This window comes from Saccopteryx leptura, chromosome 1 (genome assembly GCF_036850995.1).
Source record: "Saccopteryx leptura isolate mSacLep1 chromosome 1, mSacLep1_pri_phased_curated, whole genome shotgun sequence".
Taxonomy (NCBI): domain Eukaryota; kingdom Metazoa; phylum Chordata; class Mammalia; order Chiroptera; family Emballonuridae; genus Saccopteryx; species Saccopteryx leptura.
In genome coordinates this window covers 99,089,575-99,114,482 of record NC_089503.1, presented here as the reverse complement: position 1 = coordinate 99,114,482, position 24,908 = coordinate 99,089,575, and the positions used below count along the sequence as shown (strand labels likewise).

The window sequence follows — 24,908 nt, the reverse complement described above, 5'->3', positions numbered from 1 at the left end:
CAGTATTATAAGAAATGTAAACTGTTTTGTTTTGTGTGTGTGTGTGTGTGTGTGTTTCTAAAGTGAGAAGCAGGGAGACAGAGAGACAGACTCCCACATGGACCCGACTGAGATCCACCCAGCAAGCTCACTAATGGGGAATGCTCTGCCCTTCTGGGGAGCTGCTCTGCTGCAACTGGAGCCATTCTAGCCCGAGGCAGAGGCCATGGAGCCATCCTCAGCACCCGGGCCAACTTCGCTCCAATGGAGGGGAAGAGAGAGATAGAGAGAAAGGAGAGAGGAAAGGGTGAAGAAGCAGATGGGTGTTTCTACTGTGTGCCCTGGCCAGGAATCAAACACAGGACTTCCACACACTGGGCCGACACTCTACCATGGAGCCAACCCACCAGGGCCTGTAAAGTGTTTTCTTTAAGAAAAAGAACATCCTTGGCCAGATAGCACAGTTGGTTAGAGTGTCATCCTGATACACCAAGGTATGGTTTCGATCCCCAGTCAAGGCACATACAGAAATCAACGAATGACTGTGTGAATAAGTGGAACAAATTGATTTTCTCTCTAAAAAAAAAAAAAAGAAAATGAAAATATAAAATGGTAACAACTATATATCTATTAACAATTACTTCAGCCTAACCAGTAGTGGTGCAGTGGATAGAGTGCTGGCCTGGGACACAGAGGACCCAGGTTCAAAACCTTGAGGTCACCAGCTTAAGCACGGGCTCATCTGGCTAGGGCGTGGGCCCACCAGATTGAGCACAGGGTCGCTGGCTTGAGCATGGGATCATTGACATGACTCCATGGTTGCTGGCTTGAGCAAGGGGTCACTGGCTCAGCTAGAGACCCCCGGTCAAGGCACATATGAGACAGCAATCAATGAACAACTAAACTTTAGTTACTAAAGTGCTGCAACGAAGAACTAATGCTTCTCATCTCTTACGTTTCCTGTCTGTCTGTCCTTGTCTGTTCCTCTCTCTCTCATTAAATAATAATAATAATAATTACTTCAAATGCAAATGGATTAAATGCTCCAATCAAAAGACATATGGTGGCTGTATGGATATCAAAACAAGACCCTTACATATGCTATCCATAAGAGAGTCACTTCAGATTAAAAGACACAAACAGCCCTGGCTGGTTGGCTCAGTGGTAGAGCGTTGGCCCAGAATGTGGAAGTCCTAGGTTTGATTCCCAGCCAGGGCACACAGAAGAAACACCCATCTGCTTCTATACTCTTCCCTCTCTCCTTTCTCTCTATTTCTCTCTTCCCCTCCCACAGCCAAGGCTCCATTAGAGCAAAGTTGGCACGGGTGCTGAGGATGGCTCCATTGCCTCCACCCAAGGCGCTAGAATGGCTCCGATTGCAGTGAAACAAATGCCCCAGAGGGCCAGCATCGCCCCCTGGTGGGCATGCCAGGTTGATCCCGATGGGGTGCATGTGGGAGTCTGTCTGTCTGCCTCTCCCTTGCTTCTCACTTCGGAAAAAAAATACTACTTATAATAAAGACACAGACTGAGAGTAAAGGGATGGGGAAAGATATTTTATGAAAATGGAAACAAAAAAAGCTAAGGTAGCAATACTTACAGCAGACAAAATAAAATTTAAAACAAAGGCTAGAACAAGGAATAAAGATTCCCTGGCCAGATAGCATGGTTAGAGTATCATCCTGATGTGCAGATTGTGGGTTTAATCTCTGATCAGGGCTCATGTCGGATCAGATTGCTGTTTCTGTCTCTCTCTCTCTCCATTCCTCTCTCTCTAAATTAATAAATAAAAATTTTTTAATTAAAAAAAGAGAAAAAGAAGGACCGAGAAATTCCACTTCTATTTATCCAAAGAAACCCAAAGCACTAAACTGAAAAGAGATATACATCCAGAGATGTATATCTCACACCAGTCAGAATGGTGCTCATCAACAAAATAACACAGAATAAGTGCTGGCGAGGATGTGGAGAAAAGGGAACCCTCCTGCACTGCTGGTGGGAATGCAGACTGGTGCAGCCACTGTGGAAAACAGTATGGGGATTCCTCAAAAAATTAAAAATTGAACTGCCTTTTGACCCAGCCATCCCATTTTTGGGAATATATCCCAAGAACACATCAACGAGTCAAAAAGAGAAATGCACCCCCATGTATACGATAGCATTGTTTACAATAGCCAAGATCTGGAAACAGCCCAAGTGCCCGTCAGTGGACGAGTGGATTAACAACCTGTGGTACATATACTCAACGGAATACTGTGGGGCCATGGAAAAGGAAATATTATTTTTTGTGACAACATGGATGGACCTGGAAACTATTACGTTAAGTGAAATAAGCCAGTCAGAGAAAGAAAAATATCATATAACCTCACTCATCTGAGGAATCCGACAAACAATACGAACTGAGGAACAGAATAGAGACAGAGGCAGGATCAAAGGATCCAGAAGGAAAGTGGACAGAGGGAAAGGGGGTGATAGGCTGATAGAATGGGATGAGAGCAGAAAAGAAAATTCTGGAGGGAAGGGAGGAGGGTGTTACAGGGAGGGGGACAGGGGGGATGTACTGGGGAACATGGGGGAGGGGAGGATGTATTCGGGGGGACACTAGAATCTATGTAAACACAATAAATTAATAAAAAAAGAATTTTAAAAAAAGAGATATACATCCATATATTCATTGCTGCATCATTTGCAATAGCCAAGATATGGAAGCAACCTAATTGTCCATCAATAGGTGAGTAGATAAAGAAGCGGTGTGTGTGTGTTTGTGTATAACTATTCAGTAATAAAAGAAAAAAGAATAAAATCTTGCCATCTTCAACAACATAGATGGATCTAGAGAATATTGTGCTAAGTAAAATAAGTCAAACAGAAAGACAAATGCCAGGTGATTTCACTTACATGTGCAATCTAAAAAACAAAATAAATGAACAAGTAGAACAGAAACAGACTTATAGATACAGAGAATATTTTGATGGTTGCCAATATATATCTTCCATTTTTTATGTTTGGCTCTTTGTTGAGCTGTAGCAGTTCCTTATATATTCTACATAGTAACCCCTTATCAGATAACCGCAATCTCTCTTATCCACAATTTTTCTTTCTGCAGTTTCAGTTACCCATGGTCAACTGTGGTCCAAAAATAGTAAATAGAAAGTTCAAAAATAAATAATTCCTAAGTTTTAAACTGCCTACTGTTCTGAGTAGCATGATGACATCTCCCATCATCCTGCTCCATCCCACCCAGATGTGAATCATCCCTTTGTCCAGAGTATCTAGTCTGTATAAGCTCCCCACCATTAGTCATTTAGTAGCCATCTCAGTTATCAGATAGATTGTTGGTGTCACAGTGCTTGTGTTCAAGTAACCCTTATTTTAATTAAAAATGTCCCCAAAGCACAAGAGTAATAATGCCAGCAATTCAGATATTCCAAAGAGAAGCCATAAAGTGCTTCTTTAAGTAAAGAGGTGAGTACAGTACAAAATATTTTGAAAGCCACCACATTCACATAACTTTAATTACAATACATTGTAATAATTGTTCTATTCTATTAGTTATTGTTGTTAACCTCTAACAGTGTGTAGTTTATAAATTAAACACTATCATAGTTATGTATGTACAGAAAAAAAACATAGTATATATAGGGGTTGGTACTATCCCCTGGGAGTCTTAGAAAGAGTCCCCACTTAAGAAGGGAGACTACTGATATGATTTACAATATTTTCTCTCATTCTTACAATTATCTTTCCATTTGCAGAGTACTTTTAACTCTTGAAAAATCTTCAGCTTCCATTTCCTTTGTGTACCTCAAAATAACCTGTAGGGGCCCTGGCAGGTCGGCCAGGCGTGTGGCAGTCTCGGGCTCGATTCCGACCAGGGCACATAGGAGAAGCGCCCATCTGCTTCTCCCCCCTCCCCCCTCTCCTTTCTCCTTATCTCTCTCTTCCCCTCCTGCAGCCAAGGCTCCACTGGAGCAAAGTTGGCCCGGGAGCTGAGGACTGCTCCATGGCCTCCACCTAGGCACTAGAATGGCTCCGATTGCAGCCGAGCAACGCCCAAGAGAGGCCAAGCATCGCTCCGGTCCAGCCCATGTGGGAGTCTGTCTGCCTCTCGGCCGCTTCTCACTTTGGAAAAATACAAAATAATAATAATAATAACCTTGTAGGATGTATAGTATCTCTACTTTACAGATAAAAAAACTGAAGTCCAATCAAACAGCATATTTTATAAATGAACAAACAAAACATAAACAAATTTATATATAGAGAGAATTGATAGTTGCCAAATAGGAGGGGAGTGAGGAGGGTGAGTGAAAAAGTGAAGGGATTGAGAAGTATAAATTCAGTTATGAAACCAGTCACAGGGCTGTAAAGTACAGCATAAGAATACTGTAATACCCATGTATGGTATCATAGGGGTCACTGACTCAGCAGGGTGATCACTTCATAAGGTACATAAATGTCCAATCACTATATTATACACCTGAAACTAATATAATATTGTACATCAACTAGAATTGAAAAGTAATTTTTAGCGCTGTTTTGCTCAGTGGATAGAGCCTCGATTGGCGTGCTGAGGTCCGGGATTCAATCCCGGTCAGGGCACACTGAGAAGCCACCATCTGCTTCTCTCCCTCTCTTTCTCCCCCTCTCTCCCTCTTCCCCTCCTACAGCCAGTGGATCCAAAGGTTGGAGCATGGCCCTGGGGCACTGAAGACGGTTTGGTTGATTCAGCATTAACCCCAGACAGGTGGATTCCAGGCAGGACAAATGCAGGAGTCTATGTCCCCTCCTCTCAAAACAGCTATTGCTGTTGCTTCATAGCTAATAATAATTAGTGAAAAGTACAAAAACTGCTTCAAAAAAACAAGAGCAGTAGGAAAAAAAGAAAGCAGAAGCCTAAAGAAATTGTGGCAGTGCCGGGGATCACGAAGTCATAGCTGCTGGCCATACACTCCAAGGAGGCGGGTCACGTTACACACGGTTCCAATAGGGTCCTGCAGGACTCACCTGCTTCCGCGCCCACAACCCGATCCCAAGAGCACTTCCGGCCCGCCCCAGTTAGGCGGCGCCTGCGCCATGGGCGTCTTTGCGCTCCAGGTTCCCGCGTCTGGAGACACACCCTATTTCCGGCGCGCCCGGACTGGGTTCCACAGGCCTGTCGCCTAATCATGACGTAAACTCCGGATGCCTGGCTGAGTCGGAAGTGGGATTCCTTCGGCCAGAGACTGTCGTGTGTCGTCGCTGCTGGCCTTTCAGGTTCTGGTAAGAAAGGGGAGGGGCTCGCTCACTCTGCAGAGGGATTATTTTCTCCTAGTCCAGTGCCAGTTCGGGCCCTGCAGTCTAACCTCCTCCCGGTTCCCTGTCCTGTGCTTTCCTGCCCATTACTCTCTCCTTCGTGAACTTCGACCCTGTCTGCTTTGGGAACCCCTTACCTGCTCCAGTTCCGGCAGTGCCCCCAGTCTTTGCCATTGCTCTCCTGGAAAAGGCCCCAGTACTGGCCTGGCATTATCTTTGACTTCCTTTCTCTAGAACGTGCACCGAGTGGGTGGGTCTCCCTTCATGCCACCAAACCCTTATGGAACTTGGAGGGATAAAAGTATAGAGTGGACAACAGGCCAGAAAAGATAACATTAACGAGGAGCTGTAGTACCCAAATCAGTTGAAGGTACATGGCAAGATGTTGACATTTCTTAAGAAAAATAGTTCACCAGTCAGAACTCTCCTGCCGGTCTGCTTTATGCTCCCTCAGCGATTAAGTATAGAAGACAGTTCACGACTCAGTAGCTTATATTTGATGGGTCTCCTCTTTGGAATCAGTGTTTTACTCCCAGAGCAAGGAGGTGTTTAGTCTCGCTGTCATGGACTGACTATCTTAGTCCCACGTCCTCCTGAGATGAAATGGGACCCGGGGAAGAATGTTGTCTGGTTTTTTTTGTTTGTTTTTTATTTTTTATTTTTCTGAAGCTGGAAACGGGGAGAGACAGACAGACTCCCGCATGCGCCTGACAGTGGGCGACGCTCTGTCCACCAGGAGGCGATGCTCTGCCGTGACCAGAGCCACTCTAGCGCCTGGGGCAGAGGCCAAGGAGCCATCCCCAGCGCTCGGGCCATCTTTGCTCCAATGGAGCCTTGGCTGCGGGAGGGGAAGAGAGAGACAGAGAGGAAGGGGGGGGGGTGGAGAAGCAAATGGGCGCTTCTCCTATGTGCCCTGGCCGGGAATCGAACCCGGGTCCCCCGCACGCCAGGCTGACGCTCTACCGCTGAGCCAACCAACCGGCCAGGGCCTGTTTGTTTTGTGACTGGATGATACCCTAGCTTGCTGATGTGATGGAAGGATTCATTGCCACATTAGAGGAGCTTGAAAGTATTGTTGGGTGGAACATACAACGATGCAAATATTTTTTAATTTCCTTTTTGTTTGATGTATGTGGTACTCATGAGGACAGAGACCTTACAGTTTATGATTTAATAGAGCTTGATTTTGACAATCCCAGTTTTACAAAGAACTCAACATGTTTCTGTTTAAAAACAATGCCAAGTCTGATGTTCACACGTTTGTGAGCTCTTGTCTTTAAGAGCTGATAATGTCCCTTAAGAGATTAGCAGTACTGTTTTTAAACAAAAGATTGAATCAGAGTATTGTGAGAGAATTTTGCAGGATGGAGGTAGACAGCTATTATACATAGGGACCATTGCAGTGAGTATATCAGACATATTTTTAAGGAAGACGTTAAAAAATAATCAAATTCCAAAACTAAAGATTGGTGGTTCTACTGTCCCAAAGACTAACAACAGAATAGTGCTATGTATCTGTATGACAGTTGAAAATAGCAGACTATAAATTATCAGTGATGTTGAATTTAAAAAAAATACCTAGATTTCATTTTATCATACCTTTATTTTGTATTGGGCAATATCTCTGTCTCTTTTTACATTTGTGAGACCATTGAACAAATCTAAACTGACATCTCCACAAAGGTTCTCATCAAGTGATTAGTCCTGTTCCTGTAAAACTTCTGTAAGTGTTTACAGTGATAGCCCATTTTCTATGAAAATAGTTTGTGTACAGCCTGACCTGTGGTGGTGCAATGACTAATCCATCGAACTGGAACGCTGAGGTCACTGATTCAAAACTCTGGGCTTGCCCATTCAAGGCACAAAATGGAAGCAACTACTACGAGTTGAAACTTCTCACTTCTCCCCCCTCTTTTTCTCTTTCTCTAAAAATAAAAAGAAATAGTTTGTGCATATTTGAAGTACATATGAAAAAATTGAGGTTAATGAGGTAGGTAAAAACATTTTTGTTTTGTTTTTTAAAAAGACAAACAGCAGAGATGGCAGATTTATTTCCATTCTCTATTCTGCACATGCTGAGATACCGTAGAGCCATATGTCTGGCTTGTCATTCCACTGCAATCCAAAACAAATAGGAAAACTCTTACCTTGAAGTAGATTTGTGGTGCTGCTATTGATTATGAGGTCAGGAGTAATTACATATAAGACTGAATGATTCAACAATACTTTTGGGGGTTTTGTGATATGATATATAATGGCAGACACAGAAGAAATAATAGTCATACATGAACCTGTATTCCAGTTTACAGTCTAGCACAGTAGAAGATCTGCATTAGGACTACAATGTAGAAAGCTATAAATCCTATTAAAAATATAGATAAAATGACCCTGGCTGGATAGCTTGGTTGGTTAGAGCATCGATACCCAAAGGTTGCTGGTTTGATCCCCAGTCAGGACACATACAGAAACAGATAGATTTTTCTGTCTTCCTCCTTCCCTCTCTCTCTCCCTCTCTTTCTCTCTCTCCTCCCTCCACCTCTCTTCCCTCCCTCTCTCCTACCTCCCTCCTTCCTTCTCTGCCCTTTCTTCTCTCTCAAATCAATAAATGAATTAAATATATGGAGAGAGATAAAATGTAATAGGAAGCTAGCTTATTAATATATGACAGTATAGTATTAAAAAAGGAGATAATGCCATTTATCCTCTTTACCTCTTGATAGTCTTAGGAGCGTGTCTGTCATATGTTCTATATTCCTTTCAACTTACAATTGACCCTTGAACAACATGGGTTTGAACTATGTTGGTCCACTGACACGTGGATTTTTTCCAGTAAATAAGTACAGTAGTGTAAATGTATTTTCTCTTAGGATTTTCTTTTTTTTTTTTTTCCTGTATTTTTCTGAAGCTGGAAACGGGGAGAGACAGTCAGACAGACTCCCGCATGCGCCCGACCGGGATCCCTCCGGGGCGTCGCTCTGTTGCGACCAGAGCCACTCTAGCGCCTGGGGCAGAGGCCGAGGAGCCATCCCCTGCGCCCGGGCCATCTTTGCTCCAGTGGAGCCTCGGCTGTGGGAGGGGAAGAGAGAGACAGAGAGGAACGAGAGGGGGAGGGGTGGAGAAGCAGATGGGCGCTTCTCCTGTGTGCCCTGGCCGGGAATCAAACCCGGGACTTCTGCACGCCAGGCCGACGCTCTACCACTGAGCCAACCGGCCAGAGCCTCTTAGGATTTTCTTAAGAACACTTTCTGTTGTCTAGCTTACTTTATTGTAGGAATACAGTATATGATACAGATCATATACAAAATATATATTAATTGACTGTTTATGTTATTTGTATGGCTTCTGGTCAACAGTATGCTGTTAGTTAAGTTTTGCAGGAGTCAAAAGTTATAAGTAGATTTTTCCACTTCAAGTAGATTTTCCACTAGCAACTTAAGCAGGAAAAAAAGAGTTACCTTTTCTGTAGATTCAGCCAAAGGCCTGAAGCTGATGTTTATTGTATCTTATAGGCCTTGGTAGGGTCTTGTGCCCATTCCTGAATCAGTCACTTTGGCCAGAGAATGCTGTATTCTTTTTGGCCAGGCCAGATTCATATGCCCATTCCTGAAGCTAGTGGCTAAGGTCATCCCCTTTTAAATATGTGGACTGGGAATGGGGTGGAGCCCCAAGGGAATAATGTGGGTGTTATGTTGAAAAAGGAGTAGGATGTTTTGGAGACAGAAAATAACAAGAGTTCACTATACTTTTTACATCTCTCTGACCTCAGGTTACTTTAGAAGTGGGGGCCTTGGCTGGTTGGCTCAGCGGTAGAGCGTCGGCCTGGCATGCGGGGGACCCGGGTTTGATTCCCGGCCAGGGCACATAGGAGAGGCGCCCATTTGCTTCTCCACCCCCCCCCCTTCCTCTCTGTCTCTCTCTTCCCCTCCCGCAGCCGAGGCTCCATTGGAGCGGGGATGGCCCGGGCGCTGGGGGATGGCTCCTTGGCCGCTGCCCCCCGGCGCTGGAGTGGCTCTGGTCGCTGCAGGGCGGCGTCCCGGAGGGACAGAGCATCGCCCCCTGGTGGGCGTGCCGGGTGGATCCCGGTCGGGCGCATGCGGGAGTCTGTCAGACTGTCTCTCTCCGTTTCCAGCTTCAGAAAAATACAAAAAAAAAAAAAAAAAGAAGTGGGATGGTAGTCAGGTAAGAAGGAGACAATTCTTGGTCCTCTACATGAATTAGGAGTAGTAATTAGGTTTATGCTGTGGTTAAATGGGGGAGGGGGGGTCCTCTCCGGGCTTGTTAATTTTAACACTAAATAATACTAATTTTTTGTATTATTAGCTCAACTAAACTATACATAGCAAAAGTAAAATACAGCAACATCTAACAGTCCAATTTCTTGAAGCAATACAGCCCAGCACTGTGCTAAGACTAGACTGCCTAAGTCATTACAGCTAATTAGCCATTAGCTCTTATGCAGAAAACATGACAGAGAAACATGAAGCAACTGGTGGAGATGCCTCAGAATTGTCAAGAAGTGTTATAGTCTCTCTCCAAAAATTCAGGGTAACTTTTCCAATTTGCATTAGCCTTTGTTAATATGATTCAATAAGGGGTCTTACCTCAGTAAATTAAAGGTATACAAATGATCTTTTCTCATTTCCTTATACCCCTGCCCCCACTTCTGTTAAGGCCTCTGTTCTTACAGCAGTTCAACATCCTTGTAAGCAGAATATTCATACCTTTGTCTCTTTACCCGCTTTTCAGGAGTGTATTTCAATGCTGTGGCCTTAAAATTTCAGAAATGGGAAGAAGCCTTTCAGGGAGCTCTGCCCATTCTGTTGAGCCTTTAAGTCCCCGTGGTACTTGAATGAGGAACTATAATCAGAAGAGCACAAATGCAGGCTCACTCAGCCCCACTAAGTACCTTTAAGGTATATATCTATTTCATGTTTCACATTAGGTATTTGTGTTTCTTCGCTATTGTAAAAAATCAGATAAACAGTGAAAGTTAAATGTAGGATTAATCAAAGATCATTTAGTTTTTAGTGGAGGAAATATCAGTAGTTGTAAGCCCAGGTGTAGAGGTATATTGCTTACCAGATTTCTATCCTGATTTGTCATTCATGTCTGAGTTAATAGGCTTACATTTAGTTTATATGTAGCTGAGAAATTCCCAACCTCAATAAATAAAGTCATAGAAGCCTGAGCAAGTGCCACTTTATGCTCATGGTAAATGAGAACTATGTAGTTGGCCAGCATTGGATTTATGGGATATCCATAGTTCTTACAATATTACTTTTAAATATGTTGTTAAAATTAGTAGGTGAGTTCCCTCTTTTTCTTTCTACTTAACCTATTTTTTAAAGATGTAACAAATAGAAACATGTCAACAGATAAATATATTCCAACTGAACATTTTATAATTTTGTTTTAGCTATACCCAAAGAAGGCCAACTTATCCAGTAGGTAGGTTTGTAACTGTTTTGTAACTGTTGCCAAAACATCTTGAATCTTGAAACGGGAATTTTAAAGTCTTACCCAAAACCTTTTCAAATATATTGTATTTGAGAAATGGGAAAACAAACAACTGTGGGTATACTATATCTATGGTGCTATCTGACCTTCTGTGTCTAATACCTGTTTTTCCCATAACCCTTCCCCGCAGGTCTGCATGGAGGACACTTTAAAGTGAAATGACAGACCAGGAGAATAACAACAACATCTCAAGTAACCCTTTTGCTGCTCTTTTTGGCTCCCTGGCAGATGCCAAGCAGTTTGCAGCAATCCAAAAAGAGCAGCTGAAGCAACAGCCTGGTAAGTGGAGTAGCCAATAGCAGCAGATGAGATGACCTAGAACAGGTCTCCCCAAATTAAATTTCTATTCTTTTTTTTAATATTCTATTTACTGACTTTAGAGATAGGAGAGACAGAGAAACGGGGGGGGGGGGGGGGGGGGGGGGGGCGGGGGTAGGAGCGGGAACCATCAGCTCGTAGTTGCTTCTCACATGTGCCTTGACTGGGGAAGCCTGGGATTTTGAACTGGCGTTCTCAGATTCCAGGTTGACGCTTTCATCCACTGCACCACCACAGGTCAGGCCAAAATTAAGTATTCTTTGGGTCCTTAATTGCAATTGGAATATAAATTTGGGGCAGAAGTTATTTTTGTTTGTTTGTTTTTTTGTTTAGGGCAGAAGTTAGCAGGAAAGTTGTTCAGTCTGGTTATTTGTTTTGTTTCAGTTCCTTTCCTCCTTGTCTTCCCCCTGCATAAAAGAGACCAGATAACACGTGGTTCTGTGCCAACGGATGCCAGTCATGACCCTAGACTGTCAGACTGTTTTTATTTATTTATTTTCTTAAGTAAGAGAAAGACAGACAGAAACAGAGACAGGGAGAGAGATGAGAAGAATCAACTCATAGTCTCAGCACTTTAATTATTCATTGATTGCTTTTCTTATGTGCCTTGACCAGGGGGCTCCAGCTGAGCCAGTGACCTTGGGCTCAAACCAGCGACCTCAGGGCTTGAACCTAGGACCTCAGCATCCCAGGTTGACACCTTATCCACTATGCCACCACTGGTCTGGCTCAAGCTGTTTTGTTTTTGTTTTTTTAAGATCTTTCTTTTTTTTTTTAAGATTTTTTTATTCATTTTAGAGAGAAAATGAGAGAGAGAAGGGGGAAAGAACAGGAAGCATCAACTCCCATATATGCCTTGACCAGGCAAGCCCAGGGTTTTGAACCGGCGAGCTCAGCATTCCAGGTCAATGCTTTATCCACTGTGCCACCACAGGTCAGGCTTTCTAGCTGTTTTATTTTTAAAATCACCTAGTAAAAGATATTTAAGTAAATCTTTTTAACATGGGAAATTGAAGTTGTGGGCAGAGGTTTGGAAAAGCAAGTCACATGTAACTATAGACAGTAGATATGTAAAAGGGAGAATTATAAAAGTTTTTTGGTCCGTAGACACATAAATGAGAAGTGTTCTCAAGCTCAGTACTTCAAGAGTCTGTCTCAAGTGAAATGTTTCTTCCACTCGATGGAGAGGCCACCATTGTAGCTTACTACTTTTTGAACAGACTGCTGAGAAAATATGGTCCTTAGCCTAATTGTGAAAAAAATCAGAATAATATCTCACTGATCAGAAAAATGGTTTTCCGCCTGACCAGGCGGTGATGCAGTGGACAGAGTGTAGGACTGGGACACAGAGGATCCAGGTTCGAAACCCAAGGTCGCCAGCTTGAGTGCAGGCTCATCCAGCTTGAGCGTGGGTTCACCAGTTTGAGTACAGGGTTGCTAGTTTGAGCATGAGATCATAGACATGACTCCATGGTCGCAGGCTTGAGCCCAAGGTCGCTGGCTTGAGCAAGGGATCAGTCACTCTGCTGTAGCACCCCCTGGTCAAGGCACATAGGAGAAAGCAATCAATGAACAATTAAGGTACCACAATGAAGAATTGATGCTTCTTATCTTTCTCCCTTCTTGTCTGTGTATCCTTGTCTGTCTCTATCTGTCCCTCTCTCTCTGTCTCTGTCACAAAAAAGAAGGAAAGAAGAAAGGGATGGGGGGTGAGGGAGGGAGGGAGGGAGGAAGGAAAAGAAATGAAATTGCTCCCCTTCTATTACCTAAAAAAAAAGAATAATTATGTTTTACTTTTAAGAAAAGGAGAAATGTTTATATTTTCCCTTTATTTTATTTTTAAAACGTTTACATGTGTAGCTGAGTTTTGGCCTTGCTCTCTTGTTAAGAATGAATAAAAAGGAGGTAAGGGCAAGACAGATGAGTAATAGGGTGATAATTGAAGCAAGGGAGAAATAAGTGTAATGCTGACCTTTTTTTTTTTTTTTTAATCACTTGCTTCCAGGGAGACCAGGAGAGAAACAACAGGCAGAATGCTGACTTTTTAATGTGATAGAAGTCAATCTGGGTCTAGTCTCTAAAATCTAGCCCAGATTTCTGGGATACAGGCTCAGAATGAGAAACCTTAGTTTAGAAGATTGTAGATGAGAAAGCAGAGTGAGGAACAGGAAAAATAACAGAGTGAGAAAATAAAATTTATGAGTATGTGGTTGAGGGAAATTTTGCTAACTAGGTTCTTAGCTTCCTTCACTCTTAGTGTGCAGAGAACTTAGTCTATGAGTACAGTGACAGAACGCTTGTTTTTCTGACTGTGAGCAGGCATAAAGCAGGCTAGAATTGGGAGCACTCTAGGCCCCACACCATGGGGACAAATCAGGCACGTACCCTCTGTCACGATTTTGGCACATCATCATCCTGGTTTGTTTACACTGAGTTGATTATGCCACAGTGCTTATTAACATGTTTTCACCAGTAGTTCCTACGCTGCCAAACCTTTGGCCTTTTATACTGAGCTTTCCCGTGACTAAACTCACCACATTGAACCAACTCTTCTGAGAGTTTTGCCTGGAATTTCCAAATAACCTTTTTTGTCAGTGATGAAAAGTACATACAGACTCACATGTGGCTTTTAGTGAACAATACTACTTTTATACTCATTCAGCCTGAGTACCATTCTGAGAGGCAGTCTTTGAAGATGCTATACAAATAAGTAAATGGATTTAATAAATAACAAAAAAGTAACAAGTTAGAAAGAAAAAGAACATATGAATAAGCAACTTATATACAATAATAAAATGATTTTAAAAATCAGGACTATTCAAAACAATTAAAGCCTGACAAGGCGGTGGCACAGTGGATAGAGTGTTGGACTGGGATGCGGAGGACCCAGGTTCAAAACCTCAAGGTCGCCAGCTTGAGCGCAGGCTCATCTGGTTTGAGCAAGACTCACCAGCTTGAGCCCAAGGTTGCTGGCTTGAGCAAGGGGTTACTCGGTCTGCTGAAGCCCTCAGGTCAAGGCACATAGGAGAAAGCAATCAATGAACAACTAAGGTGCTGCAACAAAGAATTGATGCTTCTTATCTCTCTCCTTTTTGTCTGTCTGTCCTTATCTGTCCCTCTCTCTGTCTCTGTCACACACACAAAAAAATAATTATTAGATCATTTTTACCTATGACATTTGTGAATATTTAAACAGGCATTTTCTTAGATATTTTTGGTGAGCATATAAATTAGAGCAGTATTGCTGAGGTAATCTGGTATATATGTTAACTTTTATTTATTTTTTTAAAAGATTTTTATTGATTTTAGGTAGAGTAGAGAGAGAGAAAGGCAGGGGGGTTGGAGGAGTATGAAGCATCAACTCACATTTGTTTCTTGTATATGCCTTAACTAGCTAGGAACAATCTCTGGTTTCAAATCAGAGACTTCAGTGTTCCACGTTGATACTTTATCTACTGCTCCACTGCAGGACAGGCTATACATTAACTTTTAAATGTTCAAGTTCATTAACCCAGCAATTCTATTTCTACAGATTTAGCATACAGAAACACTCATACAAGTACACAGAAAGAGTAAGTTATATTCTGTACAGTATTGTTTGAAATCATGAAAAATTGATAACAACCCAAATGTTCATCATTAGAGAAGTAGCTATATAAATCCTAGTGTGTACATACAATGCAACACAATGCAGCTGTTGAAAAGGACAAGAGAGGCTATAACTGACATAACAGAGAAAGATATTGGTATGATTACATTTAAAAAGCAAATTGAGCCTGACCAGGCAGTGGCGCAGTGGGTAGAGCGTCGGACTGGGATGCGGAGGACCAGGTTCGAGCCCCGAGGTCACCAGATTGAGCTTGGGCTCATCTGGTTTGAGCAAAAGCTCACCAGCTTGGACCCAAGGTTGCTGGCTCGAGCAAGGGGTTACTCAGTCTGCTGTAGCCCCACGGTCAAGGCACATATGAGAAAGCAATCAATGAACAGCTAAGGTGTCTTAACGAAAAACTGATGATTGATGCTTCTCATCTCTTTCCATTCCTGTCTGTCTGTCCCTCTCTCTGACTCTCTCTCTGTCTCTGTAAAAAAAAAAAAAAAAAAGGCAAGCTGAGCCTGACTAGGTGGTGGCACAGTGGATAGAGCACCGGCTTAGAACGCAGAAAACCAGGTTCAAAACCTCATGGTCACTGGCTTGAGTGTGGGCTCATCCAGCTTGAGTGCAAGCTCACCAACTTGAGCACAGGGTTGCCGGCTTAAGCGTGGGATCATACATGACCCTATGGTCGCTGTGTTGAGCCCAAGGTTTCTAGCTCGGTTATAGCCCCCTGGTCAAGGCATATAAGAGAGAGCAATCAGTGAACAACTAAGGAGCCACAGCAAAGAATTGATGCTTCTCATCTCTCTCTCTCTCCCTTCCTGTCTGTCTATCCCTGTCTGTCCCTCTCTCTGTCTTGTCTCCCATAAAAAAAAATAAAAAGCAAGCTGAAGAGCAGTATATACAGTATGATCCCATTCTTTATAAACACTAAAAATTATAGTAATGAACAGTAGCACCAGAATAGGAAAAAAATATGGAAAACATTTTTTTTTTTTTTTTTTGTATTTTTCTGAAGCTGGAAACGGGGAGAGACAGTCAGACAGACTCCCGCATGCGCCCGACCGGGATCCACCCGGCACGCCCACCAGGGGGCGACGCTCTGCCCCTCCGGGGCGTCGCTCTGTTGCAACCAGAGCCACTCTAGTGCCTGGGGCAGAGGCCAAGGAGCCATCCCCAGCGCCCGGGCCATCCTTGCTCCAATGGAGCCTTGGCTGCGGGAGGGGAAGAGAGAGACAGAGAGGAAGGAGAAGGGGAGGGGTGAAGAAGCAGATGGGCGCTTCTGTGTGCCCTGGCTGGGAATCGAACCCGGGACTTCTGCACGCCAGGCCGACGCTCTACCACTGAGCCAACCGGCCAGGACCTGGAAAACATTTTTAAATGAAGGGGTTGTCCATAGGGAACAGACTCAGAGACTTTTTACATTATATTTTCCTGTACAGTTTGGACTTATCAAAAGAAATGTGTTCTGGCTGTTTTACTTCCTCCCCATTTCTCTGGGAGCTTGGGAGGCTGCATCTCACTTCCCCAGTGACCTGGCTGGAAAGAGCAGTCAGGCATCTGGACCCCACCACAAAGGTGTTTCATGGTCCACAGGAGCAGGTGTTGGTGCCAGGAGCACCCCTTGACACTGACCATGTGATGGACAGTGCCCCCCATAGACCAGCAGGTTGCAGATCAGAGTGACTACAGCTTGATGGCCAGCCTCAAAATTAGGAATCTCCCCACTGTCCTGAAGGCTATTCATTTCCAAGAACATACCGTGTATTTTGCTACTAAAAATGAAATCAAGGTTACAGTGGAAAATGCAAAGTGTGTGGGAGTAAAGCCTGGAGTTTTTCAAGAGTTTAAAGTTCAGGAAGAGCCTATTACTTTTTATATTAATTTAACTGTCCTTTTAGACTGCTTATCTTTATTTTTAAGATTTTATTTATTGATTTTAGCGAGAGGTGAGAGAGAAAAAGGTGGGCAGGTAGGAAGTAGGAACCAGCAGCTCAAATTAGCTGTTTCTCTCTTGACCGGGCAGGCCTGGGGTGGCGATCTCCACATTCCAGGACAATGCTCCATCCACTGTACCACCACAGGTCAGGCATAGACTGCTTATCTATTTTTAGATCAAGTACTGTGCCAGGGAATTTGACAGTACTTCAAATGTGTTACCAAGGTTATGGTCACCCTTTGATTCTATTTCTGGAAGAAGTGACAGTCTGTAAAACCAATATTCTGGAGGCTGAGAAAACTCTGGATTTCTTTATTTCTGCATGTTTTTATAAAAACATGATTTTATTAATGCCATTAATAAAATTATTCTGTAGTCACAGGAGCTCCGTGAAGCATTTTCCGAATTGGATATGACAAGTGAGATCCTACAGATCACCATGTCTCCTGACAAGCCTTATTTCAGATTATCTACCTTTGGGAATGCAGGAAGCTCCTACCTTGACTATTGCAAAGATTCTGATTTGATGAAATCATTTTAATTGTAATCAGATCCAGGTCAACAAACTGATTTCTTTACTGAAACCCTATGCAAAGAAGTTAGTTCTATCCGGACAGATAACCAATCATATACCTCTCATTATGGTATATGATTAGAAATGAAGATGGACAAATATGTTCTGTGGAGTATATGTGCTGCCTTAATGAAGAAGCTCCTGAATCTGAATCTTAAGTATGACAGTACACTGTGACATTGCGGTACACATTCATGATAGGTCATGTTCTCGTTCTTCACGATTTTGTATTAGATTTTCTAAAGGGAAGAAGCATGAAGGAAATAGGAATAGGAAAAAGGTCCCTGTACCCTAAAGTTACTGCATATTTTGTAAGTAAATGTTTTCATGTAGTAACAGATTATCCAGTACGGGCCTATCCTATGGTTCTGTCTTTTGAACTCATAAGACTTATTATGAGCTAAGATGAATAAATTATATATTCTATTTAAGTAGGACATTTCAAAAGTCTGAAAATGTAAAGTTTGATGGAGCCTCCCTGGCCAGGTATGGCAGTTGGCATTAGAGCATTGTCCTGATACACCAGGGTTGCCAGTCGGGGCACATACAAGAATCAACCAGTGAGTGCATAAATAAGTGGAACAACAAATCAATGTTTCTCTTTCTCTCTCCCCCCCTTCTCTTTCTCTCTAAAATAAAATAATAAAGTTTGATGGAGCCATATATAAAGTGTTCTTTTATTTATTTGTTAGAAAAAGAAAAAGCATATGAGCATTGCTTACTAGTTTGAATTCTGGAGAATAGATCTTAAAGCAGTAATTCTTAAAGTGTGCCCCAACCAAAATCATCAGCATCACCTAGAAACTTGTCAGAAACTCTGCAAGTGAGCCCAGCATCTGTAGTTTAAAAAGCTCCCCCTCTGCCCTGGCCAGATAGCTCAGTTGGTTGGAGCATCATCCTGATACCCAAAGGTTGTGAGTTTGATCCCTGGTCAGAGCACGTACAGGAACAGATCAATATTCCTATCTCTCTCACTCTCTCTCTAAAAATAAATAAAACGCACTGCCCTCACCCTTGGAAGTTCTGATATATGCTAAAGTTTGAGAACCATTGTGTTAAAGAATATTTTTTTTTTAAAAATAGCATTTAATTGCATTGAAAAATGACTGGCTTTTTTATGAGACTTTTTCATAAACCTTCTGAAGCTTAGGCATCACCAAACAAATGTAAATAATAATATGATTTATTTTTAAAGTATTTTTGAAGAAATCTATGAACAAGATATAAAAGTCTTCAGAGTTACAGATTTCCATCTCATTCTCAAAACTGTTCAGTATAGTGAGTACTGCTGTACTTATTAGATACCTTCTATTTCCCTATAAGAGTTTCTCAACCAAACTTAGGTGTAAAAAGCCAATTTTTGAGCAAGTTGCATTTCTTGGGTAATTTTCAATGAAATGATTTTGTGGCATGTAGATATTTAATAAAATAAACTAAAAATTTAAAAATATCTGAAAATCAGGAAAAGGTCATTTAAATAATTAAAGACATTGATCTATTAGGTAATTCTTCGTTCACTAGGATTCTGTAGGGAAAATTATGTTGCTAATTTTGGCAGGGTGGAGTACAATTGATTATGAATAGAAAGAATAAAACTTTTGATTTGTAAAATGTGATAGGACATTTAGCCGGGGATTTCAGAATCCTGTACTTAAGATATTTCCTGCCTGACCAGTGGTGGCACAGTAGATAGAGTGTCACCCTGGGATGCTAAGGTTCCAGGTTTGAAACCCCAAGATCACTATCTTGAGCACAGTCTCATTTGGTTGGAACACAGATTCACCAGTTTGAGTACAGGGTCGCCAGCTTGAGTGTGGGATTATAGACCTGATCCCATGGTCATTGGCTTGAGCAAGAGGTCCCTGGCTCAGCTGGAGCCCTCTGGTGAAGGAACAAAATTTTAAAAACAGTCCAATTTAAAAATAGGCAGAGGCTCTGAATATACATTCTTCCAAAGAAGACATAAAAGGCTAACAGGTACATGAAAAGGCACTCCATATCACTAATCATCAAATTAAAACCACAAGATTTCGCCTCACACCTGCTAGAGTAACTGTTACGAGGGGGTTTTTTTTGTGTGTTTTTTTACAGAGACAAAGAGAGGGATAGACAGGGACAGACAGGAACAGAGAGATGAGAAGCATCAATCATCAGTTTTTCGTTGTGACACCTTAGTTGTTCATTGATTGCTTTCTCATTTGTGCCTTGACCGCGGACCTTTAGCAGACTGAGTAACCCCTTGCTCAAGCCAGCTACCTAGGGTCCAAGCTGGTGAGTCTTGCTCAAACCAGTTGAGCCTGCGCTCAAGCTGGTGAGCTCGGGGTCTCGAACCTGGGTCCTCCGCATCCCAGTCTGACGCTCTATCCACTGCGCCACTGCCTGGTCAGGCACGAGGGTATTATATTAAGTGAAATAAGTAAAGAGCTCATAGATACAGAAAACAGATGGGAGTTGGGGTGAGCAAAAGAGTTGAAAGGGGACCAAACGGTATGAACTTGTATTTATAAAATAAATCCATGGGGATGTAATTGTATAGCATAGTGACTATAGAAAATAATACTGTATTCCATGTGTGAAAGTTGCTAATAGAGTAGTTCTTAAAAGTTCTCATCAGGCCCTGGCCGGTTGGCTCAGTGGTAGAGCGTCAGCCTGGCGTGTAGAGGTCCTGGGTTCGATTCCCGGCCAGGGCACACAGAAGCGCCCATCTGCTTCTCCACCCCTCCCCCTCTCCTTCCTCTCTGTCTCTCTCTTCCCCTCCCACAGCCGAGGCTCCATTGGAGCAAAGATGGCCCGGGCGCTGGGGATGGCTCCTTGGCCTCTGCCCCAGGCGCTAGGGTGGCTCTGGTCGCAACAGAGCGACGCCACGGAGGGGCAGAGCATCGCCCCCTGGTGGGCAGAGCATCGCCCCTGGTGGGCGTGCCGGGTGGATCCCAGTCGGGCGCATGCGGGAGTCTGTCTGTCTCTCCCCGTTTCCAGCTTCAGAAAAATACAAAAAAAAAAAAAAGTTCTCATCACAAGAAAAAAAAGTGCAACTATGTATGGTAACATGTTAACTAATTTTAGTGATTATTTTGCACTATGTTTAAATATGAATCTTATGTTACACACATGAAACTAGTGTCAGTTTTTTTTAAATGTAGCCTGACTTGAGATGTTCACTAATTAGCTGATTGACTTGTTCCACATGCAAGATTATCCTCCTCTTGGTTACATTTATCATTTTTGGCAGTATGCTTGGTTCTCTTAAAAGAGAGGAGTGTAACTGTTAATGGCTGCAATTTTTTGGCAGATGAACTCCCAGCTAGCCCAGATGACTCGGATAATAGTGTGTCAGAGAGCCTGGATGATTTTGATTACTCTGTGGCTGAAATTAGCCGCTCATTCCGTTCACAGCAGGAAATATGTGAGCAACTCAACATCAATCACATGATTCAAAGGATCTTCCTCATTACTCTGGACAACAGTGAGTTACAGACTTACAGCCAGTCTGTTCATTATTCTGCCCTTCCTGCTTGGGCTAGGAACTTGCTCTTAGAAATCTGTTTTATCTAATGGTTAAAAACCCACTGCACTCCCTAGAACATAGGGCTTATCTATCAGCTTTGATGTAACCTGATGAAGCTGATCCCATGGAACTTCATTCCCATTTTGATACTGACTGGGCTATATAGCTACTTGCCTTTACTACCTTAAGGAGGAAATGGGAATGAATCCATTTTCTTCTCAGAGGTGAGCTAAACATTTAGCCCCAAGAGGTATGAGACTGTTTTTCCTCTGTGCCTTATCTGCAATTAAACCCAAAGTTAGTGCTAATGTGTGGGATTTACTCTTTAAATATCCTGATGTTAAGTTTATAAAAAGTCCATGCTCCTTAATGGAGGGAGGGGAAACTTTACTATTTAGATACTGCTTTGTAAGTCAAGGTCATTCTGATATTACCTAAGTCAAACATGGAGTTCAAGAAAAGTGCTGTCAAGATCCCTTGTATAAAACAGAAGCATTATCCTTAACCTACTAGATTTAAAACTATTTCCCAGGTGATCCAAGCTTGAAAAGTGGGAATGGTATCCCCACCCGCTGTGTGTATTTGGAAGAAATGGCAGTAGACCTCGAAGATCAAGACTGGCTTGATATGAACAACATTGAGCAGGTAACACTCAGTTGTTCTTTATGTGTGCCTTCAGCAAAAATTAGCCAGGCAACTGCAGTCTGTTCACCCTTCTCCAGCCAAGACTTTGCTTACCTCCATCTCTCCCATTGTTTGTAATGGTCCTCTTTTGGAATCTCCTTATTGACAATGGCCACAAATCCAAATCTACCCATTCTTTAAAACTAGTTAAAATATCATCTTTTCTGTTCTTTATATAATTTCCAAATCAAAACAGGCATTTTACTGTATAGATACCTAATTAACTTCAAAGGAATAAAAGTTTGGTAGGGAAGCCACTTGACAACTTGTAGGTTAACTTTGTATGTTTAAACTGTATAAGTTTGAGTGAGGTCAGCAATCACACAGAGTAGTAGATTTCACATAAGTTTAATTGCTGATTCTCTGCACCATTCAACAAATATTCTTTTAATGCTTACAATGTGCTACAGGCTATACCAAACACTTGAGCTTGATTTAAGATAACTATGTATACACAGTTACACTGTATATATAGTATTTTCTAAAGTAATAATACATTGGGTTCTATTTTCCCCTTTACATTCTATATTTATCACAATAACCTATGTCAAAATTACCTTTTACATCTTGATGTTCTAGGTTTAACTTGGTGGTGGTTTAGTATTTTTGTTGGTTTGTTTTTAATAGGCTGTCTTTGCTCGCCTATTACTTCAAGATCCTGACAACCACTTGATTAATATGACTTCTTCTACAACATTAAATCTCTCTGCTGATCGAGATGCGGGGGAGAGGCACATTTTTTGTTACCTTTATTCCTGCTTCCAAAGAGCCAAGGAAGAGGTAATAATAATAATAATAATTTTCATTGACTACTATATTGTCCTTATAGGTATGCCTTCAACATGTAAGCCAGAGAGCTGGATCAATGTCTTTTATATTGGGTTTGTTATATACATCATAGTATATCTGTAACTAGATAACTGATATGAGGCACTATTAGTTTGTCTTATAAAGTATTAGTCTTCTTTCTGTGGCTTGGGATCCACACCTTTCCCCAGTGAACCAGTGCCTCTCATTCTCTATACAAAAACTCTTTAAAAAGGTATGATATGAGCCCTGGCCGGTTGGCTCAGTGGTAGAGCGTTGGCCTAGCGTGTGGAGGACCCGGGTTCAATTCCCGGCCAGGGCACACAGGAGAAGCACCCATTTGCTTCTCCACCCCTCCGCCGCACTTTCCTCTCTGTCTCTCTCTTCCCCTCCCGCAGCCAAGGCTCCATAGGAGCAAAGATGGCCCGGGCGCTAGGGATGGCTCTGTGGCCTCTGCCTCAGGCGCTAGAGTGGCTCTGGTCGCAACATGGCGACGCCCAGGATGGGCAGAGCATCGCCCCCTGGTGGGCAGAGCGTCGCCCCTGGTGGGCGTGCTGGGTGGATCCCGGTCGGGCGCATGCGGGAGTCTGTCTGACTGTCTCTCCCTGTTTCCAGCTTCAGAAAAATGGAAAAAAAAAAAAAAAAAAAAAAAAAAAAAGGTATGATATGGCGAATCAGGTTATCCCAATAAATTAATTAAATTAAATATACATATATATATATTTTTAATTTTGAAAAAGTTTTTAAAGGTTTGATAGCCTTGGCCGGGATAGCACAGTTGGTTAGAGCATCTTCCCAATATGCCAAGGTTAGGGGTTCAATCCCCAGTCAGGGCACAACCAATGAATGCATAAATAATTGGAAGCCGAGGCCCAGTAGGTCAGCTCAGTTGTTAGAGCATCATCCCAGTATGCCAATGTTGCAGGTTTGATCCCAGTCAGGGCACAAATAAGAATCAACCAGTGAGGCCCTGGCTGGTTGGCTCAGCGGTAGAGCGTCGGCCTGGCGTGCGGGGGACCCAGGTTCGATTCCCGGCCAGGGCACATAGGAGAAGCGCCCATTTGCTTCTCTACCCCCTCCCCCTCTTTCCTCTCTGTCTCTCTCTTCCCCTCCCGCAGCCAAGGCTCCATTGGAGCAAAGATGGCCCGGGCGCTGGGGATGGCTCCTTGGCCTCTGCCCCAGGCGCTAGAGTGGCTCTGGTCGCCGCAGAGCGACGCCCCGGAGGGGCAGAGCGTTGCCCCTGGTGGGAGTGCCGGGTGGATCCCGGTCGGGCGCATGCGGGAGTCTGTCTGACTGTCTCTCCCCGTTTCCAGCTTCAGAAAAAAAAAAAAAAAAAAAAAAGAATCAACCAGTGAATGCATAAATAAGTGAAACAACAAATCCATGTTTCTCTCTTTCTCTCTCTCTAAAAAAAAAAAAAAAAAATCAGTAACAATTTTTTTTAAAAAGGTCTGATAAACTCATTTCCACTGAGGTGTAAATAATAGACCAAGCTTGGTCACTTCCAGCACTGGAATTCTAACAGGTAGGTGATTCCTTGAACCAAAGAATGAACTCTCATGAATTTTCAAGCAGCCATGGGAGAGCAATACTGTTTTGGAACACAGTGTCTTTTCCTTTCTATTTGCTATGTCCACCCTTATTCCAGGTTATAGAACTAGACTCTTCCCTCTCTTCTTTATGCTGTTTCCAGATTACCAAAGTTCCAGAGAACCTGCTACCTTTTGCAGTACAGTGCAGGAACCTCACTGTGTCCAATACTCGAACAGTTCTCCTCACCCCAGAGATATATGTTGACCAAAACATCCATGAACAACTGGTAGATTTGATGTTGGAAGCCATCCAAGGAGCCCGTGAGTACATAAGCAAGATCTGTGAGCTTCTAGATTTTTTAAATGAGGTATCTAATTTAAAAAAAAATTTTTTTATTGATTTTAGAAAGAGGAACAGGGGGAGAGAGAGAGAAAGACATCGATTTATTCCAGTAATCCATGCATTCATTGATTGATTCTTGTATGTGACCAGGGATTGAACCCACAACTTTGAAGCTGCCTGGTCAGGGTGGTGAGCTTCTACATTTTGATTTCCAAATTTAGAATACCTTTAAGTATATTGAAAAGTCTTAGAGCCAGTAAATATTAAGGATTAGGATTCATACCTTGACCTTTGATGTTGACTATCAGTAGGATTACCTAAAATATCAGAAGAGGCCCTGGCCAGGTAGCTCAGTTGGTTAGAGTGTCATCCTGACTCCCAGGTTGTGTTTGATCCCCGCTCAGGGCACACACAGGAATCACCCAATGAGTGCATAAAGAAGTAGAACAATAAGACAATGTTTCTGTCTCTCTCTTTCTTTCTCTCTCTCTGTGAAATCAATAAATAAAAAAAACTTTTTAAGTACCAGAAGAGTTAAGAGCCAGTGTAAAGGTAGATAAAAATTCCCATGGCCTCCTTTCTCTCTCATTTGCTTTCTATTAGAGTTTGAAGATGTAACTGAGTTTCTGGAAGAGGTCATTGAAGCCTTGATATTGGATGAGGAAGTTCGAACATTTCCTGAAGTCATGATTCCAGTGTTTGATATTTTATTGGATCGAATAAAAGATCTAGAACTCTGCCAGATCCTGTTGTATGCATATCTGGACATTCTTCTCTATTTCACTAGGCAAAAGGATATGGCAAAAGTAAGTCTGAAAAG

At 42.5% G+C, this 24,908-nt stretch overlaps 2 protein-coding genes and 1 pseudogene across 4 annotated transcripts in view; 2 read left to right on the top strand and 1 right to left on the bottom strand.

The window, feature by feature from the left end:
- The window catches only part of CD3D (CD3 delta subunit of T-cell receptor complex), a 31,624-nt gene extending 26,541 nt beyond the window's left edge, over positions 1-5,083 (bottom strand). The window contains exon 1 of the mRNA XM_066372162.1: positions 4,987-5,083. The gene's annotated coding sequence lies outside the window, so the exon portion shown is untranslated. The remainder of the gene's footprint in view (positions 1-4,986) is intronic.
- Positions 5,084-5,109: 26 nt separating this feature from the next.
- Positions 5,110-24,908, top strand: part of UBE4A (ubiquitination factor E4A) — a 58,506-nt gene continuing 38,707 nt past the window's right edge. The window contains exons 1-8 of one of the 3 annotated variants that reach the window (XM_066372330.1): positions 5,134-5,241; positions 10,021-10,187; positions 10,922-11,070; positions 20,507-20,680; positions 21,255-21,367; positions 22,034-22,186; positions 23,907-24,066; positions 24,692-24,894. In XM_066372330.1, the coding sequence (XP_066228427.1) occupies positions 10,950-11,070; positions 20,507-20,680; positions 21,255-21,367; positions 22,034-22,186; positions 23,907-24,066; positions 24,692-24,894 (924 nt within the window). In that variant the 5' untranslated portion in view covers positions 5,134-5,241; positions 10,021-10,187; positions 10,922-10,949. Of the gene's footprint in view, positions 5,242-10,020; positions 10,188-10,690; positions 10,723-10,921; positions 11,071-20,506; positions 20,681-21,254; positions 21,368-22,033; positions 22,187-23,906; positions 24,067-24,691; positions 24,895-24,908 lie in introns of all 3 variants that reach the window. The other 2 variants (XM_066372322.1, XM_066372315.1) reach the window with 2 other exon arrangements.
- Positions 14,798-17,616, top strand: LOC136389717 (cell cycle checkpoint protein RAD1 pseudogene; annotated as a pseudogene).